This window comes from Misgurnus anguillicaudatus, chromosome 12 (genome assembly GCF_027580225.2).
Source record: "Misgurnus anguillicaudatus chromosome 12, ASM2758022v2, whole genome shotgun sequence".
NCBI classification, from domain to species: Eukaryota; Metazoa; Chordata; class Actinopteri; order Cypriniformes; family Cobitidae; genus Misgurnus; species Misgurnus anguillicaudatus.
Window position 1 is genome coordinate 29,629,715 of NC_073348.2, and position 23,796 is coordinate 29,653,510.

Below are 23,796 nucleotides of genomic sequence, written 5' to 3' on the forward strand. Positions count from 1 at the left end.
AACTTAGACTTTATTTTCGTTGACCTAGTTGTTTAAATATCTTGACTCCGGCAAGTGAAGGGTAAATGAGGTCATATGAGATAGAATGCTGTCTACTATTGACAATTTTGTTAATGTAGTGATGCACCGATGTATCGGCCGCCGATATTTATCGGCCGATTTTGTATGAATTTGAAACAATCGGCATATCGGCAATAGCACGAGAAAGGCCGATACCGATTGTTTATTAATTAACCGCATAAAGGCAATGAATTGCATGTCTGTTGTTCAATTAAAATGATTTAATGTTTGGGTGTGCACTAGGGCTGTTCCGAATACCATTTTTTGAGCTTCGAAGCTCTAGTAGAAATCAAATCAAACATTCAAAGCTTCGGAAGGAGGGACTGAACATATTTTTCTCTTTAATAAAGGCAGGAATCTGTGTGCGTATGTAGCGGCGTGCCTGTCACGCGTGCTGCGAGAACAGCATTAGTGAAACAAAACACGAGCAATACTTTGAATAAGGTAGCCTAACATTTTTTCTAACAAACAAACACTCCCGTATCAGAAATTAGAAACATAGTAATTACTGATAACGTAAAGGGTAGGCCATTTAAATAAAACAACGAAAATAAATGAACGAATGAATGAAGTTCAACAAACTGTAATAAAACGGTAGCATACTTTCAAAATCAAGTTTATTTACTAACACTTACACCATCCAATATGTTTTTTTCATCAGTAGAACAATATAGAAGATATTTTGCAGAAACCCCAGGCCAGTGCTCCGTCATGCAAGTCAACCGATCCGCCACTTTTAGCATATAACGTTATATCCAATACAAAAGTAATCCCCCATAACTCCGTGTGACATATTGACGTGTTGTGAAGCAAATCAATCAGTTTTTGCAAGAAACTGAACGTTATTTACAACACTATTAGCGTAAATGCCAAAGCAGGAAACACGCTTTCCGTTTGAGGCGATCTCTTCTTCTACTGGCTGCGTTTGATGGCTGTTGGCTATGGATGTTGGTCTCTCTGCGCCATCTATAGAGCGGAAGCGTGAAGCGCACTTCCTGCTTGGCAAAAGCTCTGCATGAACGCTGTAAAATATATATATATATATTCGAATCTCAAAACTGAAAATCGAATGTCAACCAACGGAACGAATATTCGAACATTCTGGTCCAGCCCTAGTGTGCACTATACTTAAGCACCGACAGAAAACTTTTGTTGAGCTGGCTCAAGTGTCTTAGACAATAAAAGAAACAGACTGCACTTTAGTGGGGCAAGAAGTCCAGCTTTTTTTGAAGTAGCAATATTTATACTCTGTTTAAAGCAATAGCACTGGCATTATTTATGTTTATTAAAGAAATCCATTATATGTAAAAAAAAATTAGTTAATGTTGTTAATAAAAGAAATGCTGAATAGCAAAAACCACCTTTGAAGGTTGTCATGTTGTCTTATTATATTTGTTTTAGCTTAATTTGTGCCTCTTATTATGTTGGTCAGTTGAATGTTAATTAGATACAATCCATGTTCAGTAAAAAAAATTTGATGCAGAAATAAACTAGCTAATAGACCAACTGTATAGTATTGTATACAAGTGTTTAATATCGGCATCGGTATCGGCTAGAAGTTGTCTGTTTAAATTGGTATTGGTATCGGCCCAAAAATATCCTATCGGTGCATCCCTAGTATGCATATAAAAGCATAAATCTGTTGTTATATGCATATGAAAGCATATATCTATTGGGCTATGTATTTATTGGAGAAGTGTTTACAGTATACATGTGTAGTATAAGATGCTGCTACAAGTAGTAATGGTTTTAATTTGAGTTAAGGTTAAGACACTGGCTCAGTTAAAACATGTTATAAACGGACTTTACTACTTGTTTTATGTGGTTTAAACAGCTCACTCTCATGAAATTTTGTTATATAGTCATGTATTTTTTTTATTCTTTTTTCGTGCTATTATCACAAAATTTCTTGTTTTTTTCGTGATCGTATAACGAATTCCTGTTTTCGTGTGATTATCACGTATTGGTTACTCAACTGTTTTGTCCTATTTTCTTACCATTGTCGCTTCGGTTTAGGGTTAGATTTACATAAAATGACATCCCTAACCAAACCCAACTCTAACCCTAACGCCAGGCGACATATAAAAAAATAAATCAGAAAAAATAGTATAAACCAATATATAAAGTGACATTCTAATGCAAGCACCAAATCTAACCTTAAACCAAAGCGACAATGGTTTAAAAATAGGAAAAAGCAGTTGAGTAACCAATACGTGATAATCACACGAAAACAGGAATTCGTTATACGATCACGAAAAAACACGAAATTTCAGGATAATAGCACGAAAAAAGAATCAAAAAAATATGTGACTATATCATAAATATGATCAGTGTTTCCATCTGATTTGGGTTTTTTTGATCCCATGCATCGACATTGGTTACGTTTTGTACTGCATGTGACAGTGTATTTGTGCTGAAAAAGTAGCATAACACAGTAGGTCTCTGATAAGTTTTTGCTCTTTGCAGGTGAAAGGAAAACACGGCATTTGTTGTAGAGATTGCAACATAATTTCTGCTCTTAATCCTTTATAGTTTCTTCTTTGGTTTTAATGAAGCCCACCCAATCCCATTACAGCCTCTGCAGCCCACCAGCATTATAATGTTAGGAGTGGATTTGCATCCTTATTTTGATATTTGTTTATTGCCTCTACATTTTCAGTTCCTCTCGGTATGTTTGCAATAACAAGCAGATTAGCTGTGGCTTCTTTAATTTTTTTTTAAAGAAATATTTCTGCCGTTTATCTGCAATTTCTTTAATCTTCAAATGACAGGATGAATGTCCTCAGAGGCCTTCTGAGTTTGGTGAAAAGAAAAAATTCCTTGTTGCACTTACACTTACAATTCATTTAAACTTTCTTGACTAGTAAGACGTTGCTATAAATTATTAAAAAAAGTAACTTAAGCTTATTTAACTTTATTTCTAAAATAAGCAACTTCTCACTGGTCAAGAAAGTTGAAATGACCTGATTTCAAGTTGATTAAACTTAAAAATGTAAGTGCAACAAGGATTTTTTTTTTACAGTAGCACCAAAAGAGTTTCTCACAGGTACATGTTAGTACCTCAGAGGTACATATTGGTACCAATTTTGGTAGCTTTTTTGACCATATTTTCAAATGTTTTTTTCTAAAATTTTAATAATTTAAATCTCTTTTCATAAGAGATTTCATAAGTAGAGATGAAGTAGGATATTGTATGACTATGCATTTTTCATACAAAGAATATTTCCCTACCATTCACAGTTGAGAAGTATAGGACCTATTAGCCGGCGCTGGGTAATTACTGGTAATAACAGTGTCGAGAAAGAAAAATGTATGGGCTAGAGGAGATGCTGACAGCATGTGAGAGCAGGAGACAATAGGAGCTTTTATTTAAAGGTGAGCCAAATGGACGACCTGCTGTCTTGTGGAAACCCTGGGGAGAACCTTCTCACCCACCAGTCATTACTCTAAATTAACTTCATTTTTCTCTGCCTGCCCATACAATAACAGAGCAGTTCAATGTTGAGCCCATGTGTGGACCATTTAACGTTATAGCAATGAAGATAAATGCCATTAATGGTGACTAACTGCATAATATAATATGTGTTATGACCTGCATTGCTCTCTACTGTCTACAGTCAGCATTCATAAGAATTTAGTTTTAACTTTTTTCCATAACTTTTAGTTTTCTATTACAGTGCGGAAAATTAGTATTTGACACATCAGCATTTTTATCAGTAAGGGGATTTCTAATTGGGCTATTGACACAAAATTTCCACCAGATGTAGCCATCCAGCCAAATATTGAATTCATACAAAGAAATCCGAACATTTTAAGTGTACAAGTTGAGTCATAATAAATGAAATGAAATGACACAGGGAATAAGTATTGAACACACTTTATTTAATACTTTGTAGAAAGCCTTTTTTTTGTGATTACAGCTTCTAGACGCCTCTTGTATGGAGAGACCAGTTGTCTGCATTGCTCAGGAGTGATTCTGGCCCATTCTTCCACACAAATGGTCTTTAAATCTTGAAGGTTCCTTGGGCCTCTTTTATGAACTTGGATCTTCAGTTCTCTCACTGGGCCATTCAAGCAACTTGATTTTCTTTCTTTGAAACCACTTCATTGTTTCTTTGGCCTTGTGTCTGGGAGCGTTGTCTTGCTGAAATGTCCACCCTCCTTTCATTTTCAGCTTTCTGGAAGATGTCCCGGTACATTTCTCCATTCATCCTGTCTTCAATAATATGAAGTCTGCCAGTACCCCTTGCTGAAAAGTAGCCCCAAACCATGATGCTTCCACCCCCAAACTTAACTGTTGGTATGGTGTTCTTGGGGTGATGGGCAGTGCCATTTCTTGTCCAAACATGGTGTGTAGAATAACTGCCAAAAAGTCAATTTTGCCATACTATCATGATCTGACCATTAGGGATGCACCGAATCCAGGATTCGGTTTCGGATTCGGCCGAATACTGGGCTTTTTGGCGGGGTTCGGGTTCGGCCGAATCCTAGATTTTTTTTCCACCGAACCGAACCCTAGGCTTGCGCTACGCTGGCGACGTCACGCAGCCGTTGATTACACACATCGGGTGCTGACGTGGAGATGAGCTTTTTCTTTCGGTCAGCTGGACACACCAAAACTTTTAAACACCGCTGAAAACGCCTTGAGGACCCCAAATGCCAGCTGTTTTTCAGCCGAGCACTTGGTAGGTGTGATGCTTCAGCTGTGAGCCGGTTGGTTGCTGTGGTAATGTCCCGCCCCTCCTCCACTGTAATTGGACGGCCGTGTGAAGACTGACATTGACGAGCGGAGCTTCTCACTCAAAGTTAAATATAGTTTTCAGCGCGGAGCTGCTTGCTTATTGGAAAACGAGCGTGTCGCAACGCATCGCTTTCATTATGCATAGGCTTATGGTAATTGTCAAAATAGTTTTTCCAACTTGTCATCCAGGCATAATGTACAGTTAAAATTAAATAAAATGAAAAATACACTGCTGTGGACGTTTTTTACTTCATTAATGTGTTTTACTGTGTTGGAATAAGGATGCGAGTAGGATTCGGTATTCGGTTTCGGATTCGGCCGAATCTTAAACGGTGGATTCGGGATTCGGCCGAACCTAAAAAATCTGGATTCGGTGCATCCCTACTGACCATACTATAGTCTCCCAACAATCCACAGTGCCTCCTGGGTAATGAGAAGCCTTTATAGGCCATCAATTAGGACTAAAGCAGCTGATATCAATTAGTACTGATAGGGGCAGGGGTTTTCTCTCAATACTGACAGATTACAGGTGATCTCCTGGCTTTATCCTGGCTTGTATTTTGCACCTTGTTCTCTTCATGTGTTCAATACTTATTTCCTGTGTCATTTCACTTTATTTATTATGACTCAACTTGTACACTTAAATGTTCTGATTTCTTTGTAAGAATTCAATATTTGGCTTGATGGCTACATCTGGTGGAAATTTTATGTCAGTAGCCCACTTAGAAATCCCCTTACTGGTAAAAATGCTGATGTGTCAAATACTTCTTTTTCCTGCTGTATGTGGTGGTAACTATGCCTCACAGTTATCTATTTTCACAATATAGCCTCATTTACTGTACTGTATTTACTTAATAAAAATCATGTTCATTAAAACCATAGTAAAAGCATGGTTGTGGTTTGTGAACATTCTCAGCACAACTTATCCTTCCTTTCGTCCTGACCTCATGTGACATCCTCTTTTAGAAAAACCATCACATATGTCAGTAACAAGATTGCCAGCTGGCATGTCACAGTGATGGACTTAAAATATGGAAAATGTTGAAAACACCAAATGGGGATATCTCCCAGAGACCCCCTTAACTTTTACCTCTCATGTTTTTGAATGACTTGAGTTCTATAGCTTCCACAATCTTACAAGAACTCTTGTAGCAAGCTTTATTCCGGCTGTTACCCGTGAGGATTTAGATAAGGGGAAAAGACTCAAGGCAGTGTATTAGAGAGCACTACCACTACAGCATAATACTACTCTCTCAATAAGGTGTAGTAGGATAATTACTCTGCTGTGCATGAAGTCTTATCATCAAAGGAATATAAGCCCTGATTTTCTTAACATGTGGGCTCCAGAAATGTGAGTACACTTTACACCTAGAAGGTTTCCACCTACATATGTTACATTTCTGCTTCATGGTGTGATGATATTTGGTCTGGCATGCTGGGATTGGGCTCAGGATGTCTGTAGTAGTGTTTATTTCAAAGATGAAGCCTTGACCTAATTCTCAAACCTTGCTATCGCTTTCATACAGTTGTATTTCAGTTGTTTGGGAATTTGTCATAAAGCTGATTTTTATGCTTTTTCTTAGACTAGTCATGCTGTTAGGGTTCAGTGTGCTGTTTTTTTTTTATAAAAAACTGCCCTGTTGAATTTTTCAAAACTGGATTCATAATATGTTTTATTATTTTGACATTTTAAGTATTTTTGAGTGGCACCGGAAAAGTATTCAATGTCATTGCAATAGATGTTGCATCAGATTGCATTTGTTTTATCAAAAGCACATTTCTCAAGAAGGATATTTTACAATCCTTTTCCAGCTGCACATTTTTATATGAAAACAAAATGAAATTAGACACTTTTGCAAGGTCTGAAAGCTGAAAAATGCTTTCTTCAGATGATGCCTTTAAGGTAGGAAGACATTAAGATGCATTCAGATTCAAATTTGGTTGACTTCCTATCTCATAAGATACCTTCATCTAATTGGTTTTTGAGTAGCTTCAAACATCATTAACTGCCTTTATATTTTACAATCCTGTGTCCACGGTAGTAGAGGATTGGTTGAGGAGGGTAAAGTAAAAAAAATGAAATGGAAAGAGGTGGAGGACAGTTTCTGTACAAATTTAAGTTATATTTTTACTGTCTTTGATTGCAGTTCTACAGAATTTGGTGTTGAATGTTTTATTAAATATTTGCTTTCTTCCTTTCTTCCTTAATTTTATACTTCCTATGAAGCAGGCCCAAAATTGTTTCCTGGCGTGTCTTTGTGCGCAAACAATGCCTGCAATGCTACCTTTCGGATGCAACCTTTTTGAACTACCTGGTTGTTAACTCTTTCCCCGCCATTAACAAGTTATCTCGTCAATTAAGAAAACATTTGCATAAAAAAGTGTTTCTGAAGAATTTTTATGTTAATGTGCAATACCGTGATTATCCACTAAGGCGCACTTACCCAATTTATGAAAAAACTGAAGCCAAAATGTTATTTACTAATTTTAAACTCTATGTATGTTTTGATAATCGTTCCGAATCTGATCTCTAACAAATTTCATTCACAAAAATGCAATTATTTTAGCTTTTTGCAATTTTTTTTATTTTTTAAAGAAAAATACCCTTATTTAAGAGAATATATAAGCAGATACAGTAATAAAATATAGATAGGATTTTCCCCTTTTGTTTGTTTGTTTGTTTATTGTTTGTTTGGAAGCAGGGAGTCTGTTTTTAAATATTTGTATGTTTATATATTTTTTCTTTTTTTCCCTGCAAGGCATTTTGTGAAACTTTTGTGAAAATCACAAAAAATACTGGCAGGCAACTTTTCAAAAAACGGCTGACGGGGAATGAGTTAAAGTGTAACAGGTTCATAGTAAATAGCTAAACCGTACTAGGATACTGAAATTGAGGATCCGTGACTTCAAACACCCACTACAAATAACCAAAAGGAAAAAAGAACAAAAGACGAAAGGTTATGAGAAGAGGTCTTTAGGCTACACAAAAGTATTCACATTTTCCACTTGGTTTACTTTTTTATTCCATTCAATTCATAAAGTCTTAGGTGTGATACAATATAAGTGTCTGAGTACTTTTTGTAGTCACTGTATGTGCTTGTCAGTTTGTTTTATACTGGTTTATGTATCTGTTGTTTGGAGAAAGGCTTCTTCCCTTACTGTAATGTGTGGCTGGTGAATGACTTCTGTACAATGATTTTCATGGGTTATCATAAGCGACTGTGATTGGTTGGTCACAGTTGGACTCCTGTGTGTGTGTTTACAGAACAGGCAGGCAGCGGCTGTACAGGGCACCCAGCACCAAAACCACTCTCCAGGATGTGCGAACCCAGCATTGATGAACTCCCCCTGGGTGAGACAGACACAGGGGTCTCGCCGTACCGAATCCTCTCTATTTTACTGTGTTCAAAACAGATGGCCGTGAAGTGTTACCAATACCTGCCATATAAAGAATACATTAAAAAACTTACAGCTTAGATCAGTGGTTCTCAAACTTTTTCAGCGTGCGGCCCCCCTTGTGTAGGGTGCATTCCTTTGCGGCCCCCCCAAAGAAAATGTATTACAATTTTGTTCTAAAACATGACATTTTAATTAGACAAAACATATTAAGTATACAAAGTAGTGCTGTTGGTTAGTAGCCTTTTTTTAGGTTTAATTACACAGAATTTATGAAAAAATTATGTATTTTATAAAATGTCATAAAACTGGGGCCCCCCTGGCACCATCTTGCGGCCCCCGACGCCACCCAGTATGAGAACCACTGGTTTAGATGACATGCATACACATATACCTGTGGCAGACATACTGCTGTGCAATTCATGCCGTACAGTTGCATTCAATATCTTTCATAGCTCTCGACCAGAACATGCCAGCATCAGTGCTTTGCTTTGCTTTGCTTTCATTTTTGTGTGTGCATGGGGTTGGGTGTCAAACAAAACATACAGTGTGTTATTACCATATATCATGCTATGGCACGCTGAAAACAGTCTAAGCTGGTTAGCTGGTCTTAGACTCCTCAATAAATAAATAAAATAAAAACAGGCCAGCGAGCCAGCTTAATCTGGTTAAAGAATTGAGGAGCTCAGATGCAAAATATGCTAAATGCCACCTCCATCAAAAATTAGATAATGATATTGACTGATTTCTCTGGGCACTTATTATACGTTCATCAAATACATTTGCTTCAAATCTGATAAATCCCAGCCACATTCAGAAATACAGCTTTGTTTGCAGAATCAGCTAAACACCAGATTCATTCTTCTCAGTTTTACGATGAAACAGTTAAATTTGTGAAAGCATTTAAATTACTGAGTAATACAGTAACCTTATCATTCCCATTAAAGTGAAATTACTAAACATAAGAGCCTAATAAAAAATGCTCATATACAACAAAACATGTCAGACGCACTTAGAGGGTTTTGCACCTGAATTCCTCGTTTGTCTTTGCTTTTTTGCTTTTTAGGAACACAGCAAGTTCAATCTCTTTCCTAAATAAATGATTATAGGATTTTGCTTGTTCACCTCGCAGGGCACAATCTCATCAACTATAAGCTTTGTCTTCTACTTTTCTGCTATGTGTTCAGCAGTGGATTGTGGGATATCTCTTTTCCTTTTTCTCATTTCATTTCATTTATTTATTCATTTCATTTATTTCATTTGATGTCTCTATGTTCTTCTCTCAATTCCTCTTGGTCTTTTCTTTCTTTTCCTGAATATAGTACCGATACCAGGATGATGATTCCCCTCCTCCAGAACACAGTTTCCCTAGGCTTACCAATGACGTTCGGGCACCAGAACTCGTGCACGTTTCGGAGAAGAACCTTTCTGAGATTGAGAATGTGCACGGCTACGTTTCCCACTCTCACATTTCACCGCTTAAGGTAAGAAACCTTTCCTGGGTCTACTTTCACCCCATGGTCTCTCTCACCTTTTCTCCTATCATTGCGTTTGTCTGGTTGCTTCTTTATGATTGTCTTTCATTCCATGTTTACATTCACTCATTCAAAAATTAAAAAAAAGTTTTGTTAGTTATTATGGGTTAGTGTTGGATCTGTAGTAACATCTGTACTGTAGTGTACTGTAGTACTTTGAGGATGCTAAATAAGACATCCTACAAATCTGGTTTCAGTATGGTGATTCCCACGAAATCCAGACTTAGAAGGTGTCCAGCATCAGAATTTTTAAAAAGCCCTTGAAGCCACATTTTTTGCACTTATAAGATTAAGGTCTGAACTTACTATAACTATTATTTATATATATATATAGAATTATTAACATTTTTTAGTTTATCATTATCAAAAATGTCATTACCGCAACATGATATTACATTAAATATATGCATTTACAAACTCATGTTTCGGTAATGAGAACTAAAAAGTTGACAAACTACGACAAACAAAATTTTAACTTTTATCTGGAGAGAAAAAATAAGAACTGCTTACCTGGTAGCCATCTTGAGTGTCACAGTCAATTATGTCCCTTCCAACTATTTAAAAAAAAAAATAGTTTCTTGAGGGCAATGATTGAAAATTGTTGCGGAGGATGAGAAAATTTGTCTTGGACACATTTATATTCCTTATTATTGTCTCTACATGTATCAATGATGATGTAACACATGTTTCTTTACTGTAAATGTTTATAGTATAACATGTACTGAAGCATTTTATTTTTTAAATTTTTTAATTATAAATATTTCGATGTCAAAGAACCCAAATCCAGTCATGGACACGTTGCGGTAATGAAAATGTTCTCCTTAAATGTGGAAAAAACAACAAAATTGGTTCGTATAATGTCATTTGAAATCATGTGCAAAATAGTATGTGAAGAGATGTTTGTAACTGTATGCTTATTTTGATACTCTTACTTTGCATTTAATTTTTTTTATCAAAATGTTTCATGACACCTCATAAGTCTAATTTTGCGAGAATCACCCTAATGTTTATACCAGAAATAGGCGTTGCAATGAATTATTACTTTGATCATTTAATTAATCTCTCAATAGTTTACCTGATTTGTTGCATAAAATTGTCCAGGTTGAACACAACCAAAAAAACTATACTTTAAACAGCATTTTTCTTAGTTTTCGAGGCTATAGAGTTATATAACGTCTTATCATTGTGTATTAGTATGGCCTTTAAAAAAGAATGCATTTGCATGTGCATTTCATATATGCATTTATTAGACACGTTTATCCAATGCATCTTAAAGTACTGTACATTCAGAGTATACATTTTATCAATTTGTGTTTGCTTAGATTGAACCTGCAGTTTTGCTTTTGCAAGCATCATTCTCTACCTTGGGTCATGTCAAGCAAGGATTCTTATAAAGCTGTGTCATGTAATTATAATACATTTTAGACTTGGAGTATGCACAAGCTGTGGTTAGCAAAAATGTAATGTTGTAATATGATTTTGCAACACTAGATGGAGCTAAATTGTCAGTTTAGAAGCAGACTGACCTGCATTACAGTAATAAATAGTTCACCCAAAAATGAAATTCAGTCATCATTTACTCGCTTTTATGCTCTTACAAACCTGTATAAATGTATTTGTTTTGCTGAACACAAAGGAAGATATTTGTAATAAAGCAGGTGCACCATCGACTCCCATAGTAGGAAAGAAAAATACTATGGAAGTCAATGGTGCCCTAAAAAAAAACATTCCTCAAAATATTTTCTTTCGTGTTCAGCACAACAAAGAAATTTATACAGGTCTCTAACAACATAAGCGTGTGTAAAAAAAGACGTAATATATATATATATATATATATATATATATATATATATATATATATATATATATATATATATATATATTTTTTTTTTTTTTTTTTTTTGGGTGAACTATCCATTTAGGACGTCAAACGTTTAGTCATGAAATATATTTAGTATAATGTTTAACTTTATAGTGGCAATAGGAGACACAGTAAAATATAAACATACAATATTTATTTAATAATAATTTTATATCCTACTTTGAGGACATTCATGTGAAAAGTGTTTTTGATAACAAGCAGGCTTCAAGTTTTCCTGTATGTATTTGTGCAATTCATCATTGTAGATACAAAACCCATTTTCACAGAATTGAAATCTATGATAAGATATAGCCTGGCAGAAATCACGGTTTCCTGCAGATAGACATTAACATCTAATTGTCTGAAGATGGTCTAGATGCTCAAAAATGCTATTTTTTAGGTGATCCGAGGAATTGTGTCTGTTTTATGGTATATTGTGTGAAGTTTTGAGCTGATCAAAATTCTGCATTCATAGCTCTTGGGTGGACAGTGTTAAAACCCAAATCATTCGGTTTTGCCAAGAGACATTTTCTTCTCGATATAACCATTCAGAAACAACCTCCGTCCTAGAGACGTGATTTATCGCCAGGCACTCATGTTGAGCTACAAGAGCATGAAAATTTGAGAAAAGATTTGAAAAGAAATTGCATCCAGCCATATAAAATGTCAATTTAGCATCAGCTATGACTAACCTAGTCAGCGCTCCCCTCCTGTTGCCTGCCTTTCAGCAAACTAGAACATTATATTGTGCAAATAAAATGTATCATTCTGTTTTTGTTGGTGACAGGAAGTAAACTATGCAAGATGAAAAATAAGATTGTATGCATTTTTATAATAATAGCATTCATGTTCTTAATAATGTTTTCCTAAATCCTTAAACTGAACTTTAAAGCGATACTCCAGCAAAAATATGATTTACTCACCCGTCATACCATTCGAGATACATATGTCCATCATCTTTCAGACGAACACATTTGGAGTTATTTGAGTAAATTTCCTTGCTCTTCCAATCTTTATAATGGTAGAAAAAAGGGATAAACTTCTGACTTTAAAGCCCCAAAAGTGCATTCATCCTTCACAGAGGTAATCCACACGGCTCTAATGGGTTAATAAAGGTCTTTTGTGGGAAATCGATGCGATTTTGTAAGAAAAAATATGCATATTTCAAACTTTATCAACTGTAATAATTTGCTTCTTGTAACGACACCAGTGGCGGCTACTGGTCTGTCAAAGAGGGGAAGCTCATTTTCAGGCTACATCATAAAATTGTCCATTTATTTAAAAGTAAATTCTGCCCTACGTTCCTTTTCAAGAAAATGGTCTGTGACCCTGGTTTTACTAAAGTAACCATTTTGTTTTGGTTGTAACTGTTTCGTAAGGGCACACAGCTTTCCCCTGGTACCCTGCAAGTCCTGGTCTGAATACAGGACTTGAAGTTCTGACCTCAGTCTCCCTGAATCAAAGTGATGGCCATTACTTTTCAGGACACTTTGGAAGGCCTCCTCTGGAAATATCTGTCTCCATGTCGTCAAATTTCCCTGGATTGATAAATTCTTAAGAATTAACCTTATAAGAAATTATTGTTTCCATGTATTATTTGATTAGTAAAATTACACATTAATAATTAGGCTAATAAATCATATCATTTACATGTTGAATGCATACATTTTTATTGTTTTTATTTACTTTACATACTGACTTTACATACATTTATTGACATTTATTAGCACTGTCTGCAGTTTCACCCACGACGCTAGCCTAGCCTACTATATCAATGAATGAATAAATGAACGATCTAAAAAAATATATTAAACTCTGTAAAACTGAAACAAGGAATGTGGTGAAATGTATGATGAAAATCAAGCAATTTTGGCAAGCAAATATCAAGAAATAGGTTGTAGCAATTTTTATTTCGACTGTACTTGAGAAATCCGCGATGGGACTGCGCGAATAGCTTCAGCGATTCCTTATAGGACAAAATCGCTGCCAGTCAAAAGGAAATGCAGGCCGTTTAACAGACCCTCCAATCATCACGCAGAAGCCCTGCTTCCAGGCCTGCCCACTCCTCATTCACCTCCAGAGAAGCTGAGCTTCCATAGGCGGGACATAATCGCAGCATTTATCCAATGACCGTCTAGTTTCGAAGCGCTGAAAAAAACAGTTCAAAGCAGCCCCATTGAAGTCAATGGAAGCTGAGCTTCAACAGGGAAATGCACTGACTGTGACGCTACGGGAATGTATGAGAAGGAGATCTTGTCAGCCGGCCTGCTGTATGTAACTGATTCTAAACGAACAGGTCTTTGAGATGAACGTTTTCTAACGTATTTTTAGTCAATAAAATGTTAATACAATAGTACATTTGACCATTCATTTTTTTACATTATAGGGGAAGCCGAGCTTCCCTTGTAGTCTTAAAGAAATCGCCACTGAACGACACCATCTTGGATTCTCACGATTCAAGAATCAATGCGTACCCAACGTACCCATGGCAACAACACTCACTAAACTAAAACTTATGTGAGTTGTGTGAGTCGAGTTGTTACCAGAAGCTAGTTATTACAGTTTATAAAGTTTGATAAATGCATATTTTTTTTTTACAAAATCACATTGATTTCCCACAAATGACCTTTATTAACCCCTTGGAGCCATGTGGTTTACTTCTCTTAAGGATGGATGCACTTTCTTGGGCTATAAAGTCAGATGTTGGTCCCCATTATAAAGCTTGGAAGAGCAAAGACATTTACTAAAATAACTTCAAATGTGCTCGTCTGACAGATGATGCACATGTGTACCTCAAATTTCTTGGGGGGTGAGTAAATCATGGGGTAATTTTGATATTTGCAGGGTTCCCACGGGTCCTTGAAATCCTTGAAAGTTTGTGAATCTGGGGGAAAAAATTCAAGGCCCTGGGAAGTTTTTGAAAATATGCATACATAGATACAGGTCATTGAAAGTGCTTGAATTTGTTTTATGCAAAAAAAAATTATTTATTCGCTGTGTAGTGTAGGATAATATCATAAAATTTCTAGCATTTTAAGCACACATGCTAAACTGTTCGCTTTAAATTCTTATATATTCTGTATGCGAATGTTGATTCATACCAAAATGCTTTTTTGCATAGATGTGTTTGACACATGAAAACGTCTCGGGTTACGTATGTAACTCTTGTTCCCTGAGAAGGGAACGAGACGCTGCGTCTCCCCTGCCATACTTCCTGCGTCCCTGTAACGCCGTCTTTGGCAATATTTCAGATAGCGATATACTTACTGGCTCCCGCGTCACCCTGTCTTTGTCGTTAAGCCTCACCATTGGTTGAATTTGATATACACATTAAGACGCACTTCCCCTGGAGGCGTCCCCAAAGTGTCACCGCAGTGACGCAGCGCGAGTTCCCTCGAAAGGGAACTGTAACAATGTATCTTAAAAGTTAACACAATGTAACTTTGCTCTCACTAGAAATGTGTTCCACATTTAGTCCTTGAATTTGAGGGTATTGGACCTGGAAAGTCCTTGAAAGGTCCTTGAATTTGAAGTTAACTAAGGTGTGGCCTGTATTTGGCTGGAGTATCACTTTAATGATAAAAATGATTAAAAAAGCTTTCAAAGGTAACAGTGGCAACCATATACCCTTTTAAAAAACCTGATAAGATTTATAAACGTGTGGAGGTTGATGAGATTTTTATGTGCCTCCCAAATCTCCCATTCAAGTCATTCCTATGTCCCAGTGTAGCTGTAAGGAAAAGTTCAATTACAGAATGCTGTGCCAGCCTTTCACTTCTTGTTCTGTAGAGTCAGGTGAAAGCATCACCGTGTGAGTTATTTCTCGTTCTCCTAATGTCAGGGTCATTATGAAAGTTTGGAAGAACTTTGCATTCCCATCCAACCATATTTCTTGCTTTTTCTCTTGCTTTATCTTTATTCCTTCAATGGCCCATAAAATCTGAGTATCCATCCATCTCTCTCATTCTGTCTCTCCTCTCCTCCTTCCCTCCGTGAGTGCAGCTGACTGCCTGGTGATGCTGTTTTGTATTTTCTCGCCTGCAGCCTGCATTGGTTACCCGGTTTGATCTAACATACCCAGGGGTGACCGCGGCAAACTACCTGGCAAGTTTGTGATTTTTATTTTGAATGTGTCTTCCTCGTTGTTTTGTCGTTGTTGTTGTTGTCGTTGTGGTGGTCACAGGAACATTACACGTCAATGTTCTCACACCGTTGTGACATCAGCATGTAATTCTTCAGAGGGTCTGAAATAACAGATACCAAATAAAAGTAATTCCCTTTGAAGAAAACCCATTTGTGCTGTAAAATCACATTTGATTCGGAAGTAAATGAAATTGATGTGTTGTCCTTCTTTTGGATTAGATGTTTGTTTTGGTTACTATATTGTGCAGCTGAAATTCTTTGTAAGGATATTGTGTGTGTTTTCATCTTTCTCTGTGTAAAGTGATAGTACACAGTCTGTATGACAGCTACCTTACAGTTTGTCGTCTTGTGTTTTCTGATATATGCACACACACACACACACACACACACACACACACACACACACACACACACACACAGACATAAGTAACACCCATACTTAAAAGCGTACTTCACCCATCCTCTCATCACCTTCAGACTGTCACTTGTTTTAATGCTATGTTCTCGGTGGACCATCTCCATGACAGCCAGTCCTCTCCAAGTCTCCCTGCTTGCGCAGAGACGCTCCACTTGAAAATAAGCTCACAGCTTCAGTCTGTAGAGCTATCACACCTTAGGATGTCACACCTGAGATACAAGTTAATATATAAAGAACTATACAAACACAAATCTGGTTAGTTGTGGTGCTGTTTAGGAACTACAAGCGATGTTTTAGTAGGACTAAGTTGACTATTGGAATAAGAATATTGGAAAACGTAACTTATTTTTGAAGGAATAGCTCACTTTAAGTTTTTAATCAACAAATTGGTGTAAGAGGTCTTTCACCTGGATCCCGCGAAGTTTCACAGCATCTCTTCACCACCCCATTGCCTCACTCTTGGCTGGTTTCTTTCCTTGTTAAGGTGGGGAGTACTATGGCTCCTGACAGCACACCAAATATGCATAAATGAATATGCAAATTGCTTTATTTTGATTTTATGTAAGTGTAAACTTGTGAATTGTCATTTACTCAAACTTTTGTTGTTTTAACTCCTGTATGTCTTTGTATCGTCTGTGCAACATTAAAATGATATACAAGGTTTTAGGGTACAGTTCACCCCAAAAATTTGACTCTCTTGTAAATAGGGATCCTCATATTGACAGGTTTATCGTTAAGCGAAGGCAGGGCTCCAGACTGCCACCAAATGGTGTCATTTTGCCACCAAAATTTTAGAGTGTGCCACTGAATTTTACATCCAGTCGCACATGTGCAACCAATAAATTTGACCTTTTTTGTGATGTGACACTGAATTTGAAACAGCACATTGTACTTTCTGCATCTATCATTAAAGTATTTATTAGTAATACAGTGGAAATGAGAAGAAATGTGAATATTTGGTTAGCATGTTGATTTACAGTGTGTGCCCCTAAATTTTCTGGTTGCGCCCCTAAAATTTTCAGTTGGGGGCCACTGTGCTCCTAGTGAAAAAAGTTAGTCTGGAGCCCTGGAAGTAAGAATTTATGACCGATTACTACTATCAGTTAAAATAATTATTATTTTTTTGGTTAACAACACCATACGCACAACCGGCGCAATGTCATAGATTGTCTCTGAACAGGTTCACGCCCACTTTTGGGGGAAAACAGACTAGACCTTCCATTGACTTCCATTCAAAATAGCGGAACAAAGCAACGCTCGTACACAGCCAGCAGGCGTAAATAACTTATGAAATCACTCGGATTGAACATGTTGAGTGGTTATCTGTCCACCCTGCCTGCCATAGAGCACGAAAGATACATTAACACATTTAATTTGGTCAATACAAAAACATGTCCCCTTCATTCTCACAGCGTCAAATTTGTGCAACAATGCTCCCCATTGGCCAGAGGTGTCTTACCCGGACATCTACTCGTACCTCATCGAGTCAACAGAGAAGCCAGTGAATTATTTTACTTCGTATTGAAAGTTACTTTGTGTTTATATATTATGTCTCTATATAGTACTGAGTGCACTTTTCTGTCTAGCCATACAACTAGCCTTAGTGAAATTTCCAGCAATCACTGGATAAAGTTGTTACACAAATTTGACGCTGGGAAAATGAAAGGGACATGTTTCCACATTGACCAACTTAAATGTGTCAATGTATCTTTCATGCTCTATGGCAGGCAGGGTGGACAGAATTACTCAACATGTTCAATCTGAGTGATTTCATAAGTTATTTACGCCTGTCAGCTGTGTACGAACGTTGCTTTGTTCCTCTATTTTGAATGGAAGTCAATGGAAGGTCTAGTCTGTTTTCCCCCAAAAAGGGGAGGTGACGAAATTTACAGTCAAGTTCCCGGATGTGCCGGTAGTCAGTATAGAGAATGAGCTGTAGTCTGAGAACCACATGCGTATTTTCTCATATTTGAGGCGTGGTTTACAAATGCCCAGAGCCATTTATTGGGCACTATGAAAGTCTATCAAATGCGTCTGTACGTAGCTCATAGCCAATCATTTCAATTATACTTGACGGATGTAGAGCTACATCAATTCAAAAGTAAACAACTTTTATCGGGTACGAGAGCAAGTGGAAGCTATGCAACTAAACCGGTAGCTGTTTATTGTATTGAAAAGCAACACAACTTAGTGCCACTGTGACAACACAGTAGGTATAGGCTACAGGCATAATAACAATATGATATTAATATATACCACTTACCATTTATAAGTTAAACGGACTTTGTTGACGAAAATGCGTCGCAGGTTGGTCCTATAAAACTCCGTGGCTATCATGTCTTACCATTTCCAAACATCCTTCTTGGGTATGAAATTGTGTAATGCTAAAAGTTGCTTTTATTTAACCCTTGTGCATTGTTCAAATTTACTACCCTTTCGTGTTGTTAGTGGATGAAAACATCCACTAAATTCAACAGCTATAAAAATGTATCAGATGAATATTTTTTCCAAATTTTTTTACATAAATCTGTTAATCAACCTCAGTACTGATCAAAACCACCAAATCCCCACAAAAATTCCACGACTTCAACCCCCCAATTGCCAAGTTCACAAGGTGTGCCACTGACTTGGGGAAAAAACACACACAAAATGACAGACCCTCAACACAAAAAGTGATTGTAAACTGGATTTTTTTAAAACCTTTTTCACAGTCTTGGGCACGCCAAAGATTGGTAAAAACATTGGCTTTGAAACATTTTTAGTTTTTGTGTAGCATCAGTTTTAATATTTTTCTCCCTCATTTATTGTTCGTGGCTGTTTTTTCCCCATTGACTTCCATTATAACCACATTTTTTGATTGCAGAGCTATGAAACCTTTTTATCATGCATTTTTGAATGTTGGTGTTTTTTCCTTTTGCTAAGAGGTCAAATTAGTCATTTTTACTGTTGATCACCATGTGGCCCTATTAACCCTTTAGTAGCCCTGTGCAAAAACAAAGCTTAATTTTTGGCTTGTACATTGTGTTTTATGGAGTATAACTCCATAATAAAATCATATTTGTGTGCGTGTGTATGTGTGTGTGTGCGTGTGTGTGTGTTTGTGTACCTGGTAATTATCACGTTGTGGGGACCAATTGTAAAAGATAGGAATGCCAGTGTTTTTGTGACCTTGTGGGGACATTTTGATGTTCCCATGAGGAAACAAGCTTATAAATCAAACAAAATGATGTTTCTTGAAAATGTGAAGTAGTAGAAGGGTTTCTGTGATGGTTGGGGTTAGGAATGGGGTAGGTAAGGGGAATAGAATATACAGTTTGTATGGTATAAAATGCATGTGTGAGAAAGATTTTCTGTAAAAATGTATGAACATCATTTACTATGAACACAAAAACAACTTCAAATAAATTGAACAATGAAGCAAGAGTAGAGGATGGATGGAGAACTAAACAATCAAACTAACTTTTAGTGTGTATGTGTGCAGGTGTGTGTGTTCGGTGTTTCCAGCAGGACTTGCGGCGTGTCGCTTGGTGCTCTCTGAAAGTGTGTCCACCACAACAGATGCAAGTGCTGACATGTTTGTTCTTTGCACCAATTGCATGTTCCCCTTTTCACTCCTGAGCTACTGGTGCCTGCTGGTGTCTGTGGATTTGTGTCTGGAGAGACAGCTGCAGGAGACTGAATCTCTCTCACCAGTGCAGCAACTGGTGTGCGAGGGTGATGCTCTCTCCTCAATATTGCTGCAGAGATTTTCCCAGGTCTTCTAGGAAAGCCTTCTCCTAAACAGCTTTTCACCTCCCTCGTGCATGAGTTGCTGTCCCTCCAGACAAACTTGCAGAGAGCACCAAGTGATATGCTGCAAGTCCTGTTGGAATGACTAAACACTTGTGTGTTCATAATAATGATGTTCATAAATCTAATGTCTAATGCAGAGAAGATTTTTACAGAATATCTTTTTTTCATGCACACACACGCACACGCGCGCGCGCACACACACACACACACACACACACACAATAATAATATTCTTTTATTATGGAGTTATACTCCATATAACTCAATGTACAAGTCAGAAATTAAGCTTTGTTTTTGCACAGGGCTACTAAAGGGTTAATAGTGCCACATTGTGATAAACTGTAAAAATTACAAATTTGACCTCTTAGCAAAAGGAAAAAACACCAACATTCAAAAATGCATGATAAAAAGGTGTCATAGCTCTTCAATCAAAAAATGTGGTTATAATGGAAGTCAATGGGGAAAAAACAGCCACTAACAATAAATGAGGGAGAAAAATATTAAAACTGATGCTACACAAAAACTAAAAATGTTTCAAAGCCAATGTTTTTACCAATCTTTGGCATGCCCAAGACTGTGAAAAAGGTAAACAAAAATCCAGTTTACAATCACTTTTTATATTGAAAATCAGTCATTTTGTGTGTGTTTTTTCCCCAAATCAGTGACACACCTTATAAACTTGGCAATTAAAGGGTTAAAATCATGGAATTTTTGTGAAGATTTGGTAGTTTTGATCAGTACTGAGGTTGATTAACAGATTTATGAAAAAAAATTTGGAAAAAATATTCATCTGATACATTTTTACAGCCGTTGAATTTAGTGGATGTTTTCATCCACTAACAACACGAAAGGGTAGTAAATTTGCCCACGGTATATCGTTGAGTTTTTAAAAAATTTCAAAGCATTTTCTTAAAATATATGTAAATATAAGATTTGTCACCAAAAATCATTCAATTTGATAAAACAGAGAAAAAGTTGTGGCCAAATTAAGAGTAAAAAAAAACCCTCTAGTGGATGAAAACATCCCCAACAACACATAAGGGTTAAATAAACTTATAAACTTGCGTTCAAAACTACTTAGAACACTATCTAAGGCTGCATTGAAAAGTAACTTTGCGTCTGCTGCTGTGTTGGATAAACAAAACTGCTTCCGTGTGTCGCATAGACGTCGTCATCGTCTTGCTGCCCCCTCCCCGTTCTGTGATTGGTTCCCTATTTCAGGGGAAAAATGGTCCATGGTTTCCATGCTAGACTTGCAGCGTGAATAAATTTGGCAGCATTGGGAAACCCATACTAACTAGCAGTTTCGAGCCTGAATTCTCTTCAATGTGGACCATGCTTCATTCCAGTAATCAAAAGTCTGGCTACACAAAACCAGTAAAAGCTCTCAGTCTTGATGCACTCATATTCCACAGACAAACGCGTTGATTAAATCACCATTGACTTTCTTTGCATGCAATTTCCCCACGCCTCTCGGGAAGAGTGAGTGTTAGTCTTTCATGCCGAGAAATGTAGCTCCATTATTCTCCTGCTGAATCACTGCAGGGCTAAACATTGTGAATCAGCTCATACGCCCATCGCCTGTCTTCGGTCCACCTACTGAAAAGCTGCTTAAACACAATCCACTGATTGTACCGCTGCAGAACACCGTCTTGACAGGTGGACGGCACGATATTGATCCCCATGCTTCATTATTGGGTAGCATAATAGCATAAAGTGGACACAAACCTTCTTGTTCACGTATGACGAGGAGGCGAGCGAATGTGTGGTTTTAATGAGGCATGATATTTATTAGTAGATTCGATGCGATTCAAGAGCTTTTTTTTCAGGAGAGAGCACGTTTTAGAAAGGTGGTGAGAGACAGGAAGACTGAGGTTAATGGTGATTGTTTGGTTATCTCCGCTCCCTGGTGAAATGATTACTGAGTCAGGGCTCCGTCTGTGCACAGGTCGTGATACAGGATCGGGCTGATTGTCTGGGAGATGAGCCTTAAAGATCAGGCAATTATTGTGATGTGGAAAGACCTAGATACATTTATTAATATGTCATTTATTACTGCTCGCTTTAAAATCAGTGTCAACATTGTTTAAGGCCAGTTACCGAAAGAAACTGGTGCTTACTCTTTCGAATTCAAGCATTTGTATTATGTTAGCAAGCGACATTACATTTATTTTGCATTTAGTGTATATAGGGTGCTACTGTGACTTGGTTGCATCTCAGGGAGGACAGAATGTCTTTCACTCACAGGTATTATTTTCTCAGCGTCTGTAACTTGGAAGTCAAAGACTTGAATTTGTTCCATTAGCATACTAATTGTTTTCTGGTCTTCTCATTTCTGTCACATCGCTTTAACTAAAGTGCTTATGTCTGCCTGGAGGCACAAGCTTAATGAAATTGGCCCCGGAGTCTTATTTAGATAAAAAAATGAACTCCTTTCTATTTTCAAACACTCTGTGTTCTAAGGAGGTTTTTGGAGTCACGACCCATGATGTTTCTTAAGGCACGCACATGTTTATGTACTATCAGGGATAAACGATTTTGCTTAACATCAAGCACAATTGAAGAATAAAGGGGCAGGTATGTTTTTTTTATGTGAACATTTCTTTGTTTTGCCAATAAAGGATTTCTGAATACACACTTTGTCTGTTAAATAGCTCATGAAAGACACTTGCATGGCATCTCCTAATGCCCATTTCACATTACAAGCAACATGCAGCGACAAAACGCCACAATCCCATTTATTTGAACTCTTTCGCCGCCATTGATGAGTTATCTTGTCAATCAAGAGAAAACGCTTCCCTGCCAATAACGAGTATTTCCGGCTTTACACAATTTCCGCTATTATCCACCAGGTGGACCGCAACCTATTAAACCCGGAAGTATTGCCCTAGGGCAGGGCTATTCAATTAGTTTGTCGTGGGGGCCAGTTCATAAAAAGTATCTTAAATGAGGGGCCAGAGATATAACAGTAATGATGACTAAATTTTTCTACATTTAAACATATTCATGTTGGATTTTAAAACTGCATAACAACAAAATCAGTGCATTGTACAATAGGCTTTTTCTTCAAACATGCATTTTGAAACTGCATTCAACAACATTAGTGCATTGTTAGATTTCAAAGTAGGCTTTTTCTACATCCAGACATGTTCGTTGTATTTTAAAATTGCATAACAACATAAGTAAGATGGCCAAGTAAGCTTTATTCTACATTTAAATAGGTAAATAAGATCCATATCACACTCATTGAGAATTTAACTCATTTACTCACTTCAGTGCACATAACAAAAAAGTTTATAATATGGAACATAATTGTTTTATGCTGTTTTTGTCAAAAGCTAATTATTACAGTAGCCCTTTTTAAACTACAACAGCCATCTTAATAACTGGCTAACATTAGGCTACCTTCTAATAAACAGAATATGTTTTTAGATTTCGCAAGAGCAGTAAAATGAGGTGTATGTTTGTCAGCATGATACACATACAGTGGTGCAGGTGCTGTGCTGTAAGCGATGGGCGACTAACTGTTACTCGTTTTAATTGCATTCTTGTGTGAGAACGATGACTCGCATAATATTTGAGCCTTTGTCTGCTTTGAATTTTGGAGAAACGGCAGGATCTTTTTGTCTAGTTCACAAAATCGTTTCAACGAGTTTCCTTTATCTAACGTTAATGTCATTGTGGATAAGCATAAACATATCAGACAACAATTGTCGGAAAAGGCGGTGTTTTAAGCTGAAAATACAACAAATAAAGTTAAAACAACCATAGAGTCCGGTCTCTTAACTCACCACTGTCTGTCAGCTATCGCGTCTTGAGACGCGGGCGCGAGCGGGGGAGGCGATCGCTT

General features: G+C 37.1%; 1 protein-coding gene across 33 annotated transcripts in view; it reads left to right on the forward strand.

Moving 5' to 3' along the window:
* Nucleotides 1–23,796, forward strand: part of dlg2 (discs, large homolog 2 (Drosophila)) — a 277,202-nt gene that overhangs the window by 98,575 nt on the left and 154,831 nt on the right. For 24 of the 33 annotated variants that reach the window (XM_073874328.1, XM_073874330.1, XM_073874341.1 and 21 more), the window contains 3 exons: nucleotides 8,067–8,153; nucleotides 9,520–9,681; nucleotides 15,638–15,697. The exons of 1 other annotated variant lie outside the window; for it this stretch is intronic. In XM_073874328.1, the coding sequence (XP_073730429.1) occupies nucleotides 8,067–8,153; nucleotides 9,520–9,681; nucleotides 15,638–15,697 (309 nt within the window). The remainder of the gene's footprint in view (nucleotides 1–8,066; nucleotides 8,154–9,519; nucleotides 9,682–15,637; nucleotides 15,698–23,796) is intronic. 8 more of the 33 variants (XM_073874336.1, XM_073874352.1, XM_073874353.1 and 5 more) reach the window with 2 other exon arrangements.